At 61.7% G+C, this 5130-nt stretch overlaps 3 protein-coding genes across 5 annotated transcripts in view; 2 read left to right on the top strand and 1 right to left on the bottom strand.

Moving 5' to 3' along the window:
* RPS28 (ribosomal protein S28) lies at positions 1-538 on the bottom strand. The gene is made up of 3 exons (XM_057376888.1): positions 456-538; positions 328-375; positions 1-253 (listed from the first exon to the last, which is right to left on the bottom strand). The coding sequence occupies exons 1-3, from the start codon at positions 492-494 to the stop codon at positions 131-133; spliced, it is 210 nt and encodes a 69-aa protein (XP_057232871.1). The 5' UTR covers positions 495-538; the 3' UTR covers positions 1-130.
* A 54-nt stretch (positions 539-592) lies between these two features.
* Positions 593-2088, top strand: NDUFA7 (NADH:ubiquinone oxidoreductase subunit A7). Its single transcript, XM_057376887.1, has 4 exons — positions 593-679; positions 804-853; positions 950-1099; positions 1859-2088. The coding sequence occupies exons 1-4, from the start codon at positions 629-631 to the stop codon at positions 1953-1955; spliced, it is 348 nt and encodes a 115-aa protein (XP_057232870.1). The 5' UTR covers positions 593-628; the 3' UTR covers positions 1956-2088.
* Positions 2089-2759: 671 nt separating this feature from the next.
* Positions 2760-5130, top strand: part of CD320 (CD320 molecule) — a 4507-nt gene continuing 2136 nt past the window's right edge. The window contains exons 1-4 of one of the 3 annotated variants that reach the window (XM_057376884.1): positions 2771-2972; positions 3150-3359; positions 4298-4375; positions 4722-4870. In XM_057376884.1, coding sequence (XP_057232867.1) covers positions 2864-2972; positions 3150-3359; positions 4298-4375; positions 4722-4867 — 543 coding nt within the window. In that variant the 5' untranslated portion in view covers positions 2771-2863 and the 3' untranslated portion in view covers positions 4868-4870. The other 2 variants (XM_057376883.1, XM_057376885.1) reach the window with 2 other exon arrangements.

Here is a 5130-nt window from a genome sequence, read left to right as displayed (position 1 = left end):
TACTGGAAAAACCCTTTATTACAGAGACACAGCCACGCTCCTCCCCACCCGGGCCCCACGGCCGACCGAGCTGCACTAGGCTCCATCGTGCGACGGAYGATCCGGCAGCAGGGGCGGCCCCGGGCCCCGCTCAGCGCAGCCGCCGGGCTTCGCGCTCCGACTCCAGCAGGGTGAGAACGTCGCCCTCGCGCACCGGCCCCTTCACGTTCCGWATGATGGAGCGGCTCGTGTCGTCCATGAACTCCACACGCACCTGAGGGGCGGCACCGCGTCAGCTCAGCCGGGCCCGGCCCGCGGCACAGCGCCTGCCCAGCCCGGCCCGCTCACCTGAGTGCACTGCCCCTGGGAGCCGGTCCKGCCCAGCACCTTGGTGACCTGCGGGGAAAGAAGGGATGATCAGCGCGGTGCTGGGGCCCGGAGCAGCCCAGACCAGCTCCCCCGGCCCCTGAACCCACCCTGGCCAGCTTGATGGGCTGCACGCGGCTCGTGTCCATGGCGGCTCCGGGGCGCGGAAGAGGGCGGGGCACCGCCGCGTCGATTTATATAGCGCCAAGTCTCGCGAGACCCAGCGTGCCGCGCGCGCGCGCTCCCGGCACCCCCTGCGCCCCTGCCCTTCACCGCGGCCAAGATGGCGACCGCGACTACAGTGATCCAGCGGCTCCGCAATTTCCTGGCGGGGGTAAGAACAACCCCRGGCTCGGGGCTCCTCTGCCCCGCGGGGCGCTGCGCTGCGTCCCCGGCTCCGCGGAGCCCCCGGCGCAGGGCGGCAGCCTTGCCTGAGCCGCTCTGGCCTTGCCTTGCAGCGGGACCTCCAGGCGAAGCTGCAGCTGCGCTACGAGGAGATCGCTAAGAGGTGCCGGRGCCGGGCCGGGCCGGGCCGGGCAGGGCGGGGCGCTGAGCCGCCCCCACCTCGGCCCCGCCGCTGACTCTCGGCTCGTTCTCTGTTTAGGACCCAGCCGCCGCCGCGGCTCCCGGTGGGCCCCAGCCACAAATTCGCCGATAACTATTACTGCACCCGGGACGGGCGTCGGGAGTCGCTGCCGCCCGTGGTGGTGGCGACAGCGCAGAAAACCTTGCCTGGTGGGGCACAGGCCGGCAGGTAGGTCTGACGCGGGCGGTGCTGCACCAGATTTACATCAGGAACACAGAACGCACCCCGCAACAGTGGGGAGTTACCGAGATTGGCAGAAGTATATGAAACTGATTATTTGTGTCCATATCTCCYTGCAAATAAGTGACGTGGGAGGAAGTTCACTTACTCTGCTACCTGGAGCATCTTTGTCCAATTCTGGGGCCTCCAAGAGAGGATCTGTTGCAATGAGTCCAAAGGAGGCCACAGAGATGCTTTGAGAGCTAGAACYCCTCTGCTCTGGAGCCAGGCTGGGAGAGCTGGGCGTGTGCAGCCTGGAGAAGAGAGGGCTCCAGGGAGAGTCCATTCGAGTGTCTAAAGGGGCTCCAGGAGAACTGGAGAGGTAGTTGGGGGAAGGTATGGATTGCCAGGACAAGAGGGAATGTCTCCCCACTGCTAGAGGGGCAGGGTTAGATGGGATATTGGGAAGGAATTGTTCCCTGGGAGGGTGGGGAGGCCCTGGCACAGGGTGCCCAGAGCAGCTGTGGCTGCCACTGGATCCCTGGAAGTGTCTCAGACCCGGCTGGATGGGGCTTGGAGCACCCTGGGATAGGGGAAGGTGTCCTTAGAACAAAATGGGCTTTAAAGACCCACCCAATCCAAAGCATTCTGGGACTTTGATTAACAAACCCCTCCGGCACTACTTTGCAGTCTGGACTTCGGATTAAATCTGAATGTGATTTCCAGAGTGTTACTAAAGCCTCTTCTCTCTTCCCTTCTCTACCGCAGTTCAGGCACTGCAGTGACAACAGCAGGGAAAAAACCAGTGACACCAGGACCACCACTTAAGAAGTGGGAAATTTCCAAGGATGAGCCCTACTTGTGAGCAGGGAGCGAGCTGAAGCTGCATGGTGGCACAGGTGGTTCCAGAGCAGCTCTGATTGGAGACTGTGCTGGATATGGCTCCAGGACTGCTGCAGGGAGCTGATTCTGACTAATAAATGTATATAAAGCTGTGATTACCATYCCCCACTTTGCCTGTTTTATTCAGTTTATTCAAGTTACTGCTCTTTCATACCAGTGTAAGGTTTGGTTGGTGAAATAGTGACACAACAGTGTCACAACAGCGACACAGGGGAATTTGTGAGCTGTAGCCAGTGAGTGAAGAGCAGCACTGAGTAAAGCACAGCCTCACTCACAGGGCCCARGTTCTGCGAGAAAAGTTCAGCAGCCTGTGGCACTTTCCCCTGGCAGTGCCAGTGTCCTGCTACGACTGCACTCTGCCCGGTCCAGCTGAGTGCTGTCACGCTGCCCATGCCCGGGGACAGGTCATTGCCGTGCTGATGGAATTGCAGGGAAGTGCGGGAGAGCGCGGCTGCTCCTGGAGCTGGGAAAGCTCTCAGGCGGGCGCTCGGTGCGCTGTCTCCAAGGGCGCTGGAGCAGGCACGGGGTGCGGAGCGGGCACGGGGAGCGGAGCAGGCACGGGGTGCGGAGCGGGCACGGGGTGCGGAGCGGGCACGGGGTGCGGAGCGGGCACGGGGTGCGGATCCGGCCCGGCCGTGCTGCTCCGGGAGCGCCGCTCCAGGGGAACTGCCCGGGCTGGGGGGCGCATTCCTGGCCCCGCTCACGTGACACCGCGCGCGAGGGGTGGGCGGGGCCTCCTCAAGGGCGCGCGCCCGCGCCCCGCCCCCCCGAGCACCCCATTGGTGGAGGTGGGGCCCCGGCGCACGCACTTTTCCTGCGTTTGTAGCGGCGCGGCGGCCCCAGGGACTGTCTCCGGTGAGGGCCCGCGGCATGGCCAGGCCGCGCCTGCTGTCGCCGGGGCTCCCGTTGCGGCTGCTGCTGCTGCTGCTGCTGCTCCCGCCGCTGCTGCCGCCGGTGCTGCTGCTCCCGCCAGGCAAAGGTGAGCCGGGGGAGCGGCCGAGCGGGCGGTGCCCATTGGCTCCCCGCGCACGCCCTTCGCTCTCATTGGCTGGAGCCCTCGTGCGCCCCGCGCGCGGGGTCCCCCGGCCGGGGGTGCGGGGGGGCTCTCTCCCTCTGCCCTCCCCCGGGCTCCCCTCACGGGTCCGTCCCCCCGCAGCCGCCCCGTCCCGCTGCCGTCCGGACCAGCTCCAGTGCGGGCCCGCCGCCCCCTGCTTCCCCGGCGACTGGCGCTGCGACGGCCACCCCGACTGCGACGACGGCGRGGACGAGTGGGGCTGCGAGACGGCGACCTCGGCCGAACCGAGTCCCAGCGTCCCCGAGGTGACCCTGCCGAGGAGCTCGGCGGTGTCGCTTGCCGACAGCGCAGGTACGGAGCCGCGGGGTGCGGGCAGAGGCGGGCCGGGGCCTGGGACGGCAGACCGGACCGAAGCTTTTGTTCCCCGCTGTCTCTGGCCGATCCAGGGCAGCYGCGGTCACCGTGGGTCACTGTGGGTGGAGGAAGCGCTATGGAGGATCCCCACCTTCAGCTTCCTCTGGTGGGGACAGCGCTGACGTCCCCCAGGGCTCCCTCGGGAAGCGCCTTTCAAGTACTTTTTCCTTCTTTCAGAATACACAATTCCCAGCAGCTGTCTTCMAACGAGCCAGTACACTGGAATCTGTTCACCTTCCGAGCTTCTCAAATCTCTGGGGAATGCGCAGGCTAAAGGGAAGGGGATGAGGAGGAAGTTCTGGGCCATCCGGGCTGGCCCGGAGCTGCAGACACAGTGTCTGGCTGTGTCTAGCAGTGTTTGCACCCTAGCACTGTCTATACCTGCTGCTCAGCTCTGGAGCATCCTTTGTCAGACCCGCTGGCTATCTTGGGTGCTTGGAAGGACTGTTCTGTCATCTCTTACCCGGGGATTTCCGAGCGTGTGGTGAGGAGGGGGGTTACTGCTGGTGTGAGAGGCTGGGTTTGATGTCTGCACCAGTTTGGTTGGCAGGTGAGAAGAGCTGCATTTTGGTTGTACCTGTGGCTTCCCTGTGCCACGAAGACAGGCTGAGATGCTGCAGTTCCAGCTCCAGCTGGGAAATTTCCCAGCTTTCCCTGTTATGCATTTCCAATAGGACCTTTTTTACTCTAGTGTGGRTTAATCATGGTAGCTACAGATAAGGTTTTGCTTCAATTGAAAAAGGCCTCTTGGTGCTCTTGAGGTGAGCTGGGAACTCAGCCAGGTGTGGATTGGAGACTTTGAGGTGTGGACAGGCTTTGAGTGCTGACGGTAAGTGAGTTGGAAGCCTCATGGATTTGTCTCTTTTTCCTCACAGAGGCTTCAGCCACGCCTGAGCCTGAGSTCTGTGTGCCATCAAAGAGTCAAGGTTACACATGGATTTTGATTGTTGCAGGTGTGTGAGACTTGGAGTGCTGCGCATGGTTTTGGACCTATCTACCTTGGGCTGTAAACTGAGGATTCTGATGGAGTCAGTTCCAGACCTGGATCAGTAGCTGGGCTGGGAGGGCATAAGGGAGGCCTGGCATCACAGCCTAATTATTACTCTGCCTTGGATGTGCTGTGTCCTTGGAAAGGCCATTCCATATGATCTGGCACTAACTCACCTTGTGTCTGTCTGTCCCCTGTCCTCAAGGGACACTGTTCGTCTCTGGCTATTGGCTCATGGTGTTGAACAGCAGAGCCCAGTTCCAGTGCCYAGACCAGGGCAGTGAGTGGGTCTCTGCTTGTGCACTCTGCAGGGCTCCTGAGCATCCTGGTAGCTGCAGGTTCTGTTGCTGTGTGGGKTCTGTCCAAAGCAAAAAGTATATCTAACACCTTGAGTCTTGAAAAAGCATCCAGGGAGCAGCTGATGCCTGACAAGAGCCAGACAGGCTCCTCGCCCTGAAAGGTAAGTGTGATGCATCCCATGTACTCCCTGTGCCTGAGGGAGAAATTCCTTCTTGCCCTGTATTTCTGGCTTCTATAGCTTTCCCTTCGGGGGTAGGTTTCCTCAGCTTCCCTGATGCTTGGCAACCAGGTGCGTGGGATTTCAGTCTGACCTGAAGTAGCAGAACTCTTTCCTTTCCTTTCCTTTCCTTTCCTTTCCTTTCCTTTCCTTTCCTTTCCTTTCCTTTCCTTTCCTTTCCTTTCCTTTCCTTTCCTTTCCTT

The sequence above is a fragment of the Malurus melanocephalus genome, unplaced genomic scaffold (assembly GCF_030028575.1).
Source record: "Malurus melanocephalus ecotype Western Australia unplaced genomic scaffold, MMel_1.1 scaffold_293, whole genome shotgun sequence".
Lineage (NCBI taxonomy): Eukaryota > Metazoa > Chordata > Aves > Passeriformes > Maluridae > Malurus > Malurus melanocephalus.
Note: the sequence above shows the minus strand (reverse complement) of the source record. Positions and strands in the feature narration are given on the sequence as shown.

Bases quoted from the DNA above. Each gene is read 5' to 3' on its own strand.
- NDUFA7 (XM_057376887.1), top strand. From the start codon at position 629: ATGGCGACCGCGACTACAGTGATCCAGCGGCTCCGCAATTTCCTGGCG. The intron at 680-803 runs GTAAGAACAACC...CTTGCCTTGCAG, and splicing joins TCCGCAATTTCCTGGCGGGG to CGGGACCTCCAGGCGAAGCT. The intron at 1,100-1,858 runs GTAGGTCTGACG...TCTCTACCGCAG, and splicing joins GGTGGGGCACAGGCCGGCAG to TTCAGGCACTGCAGTGACAA.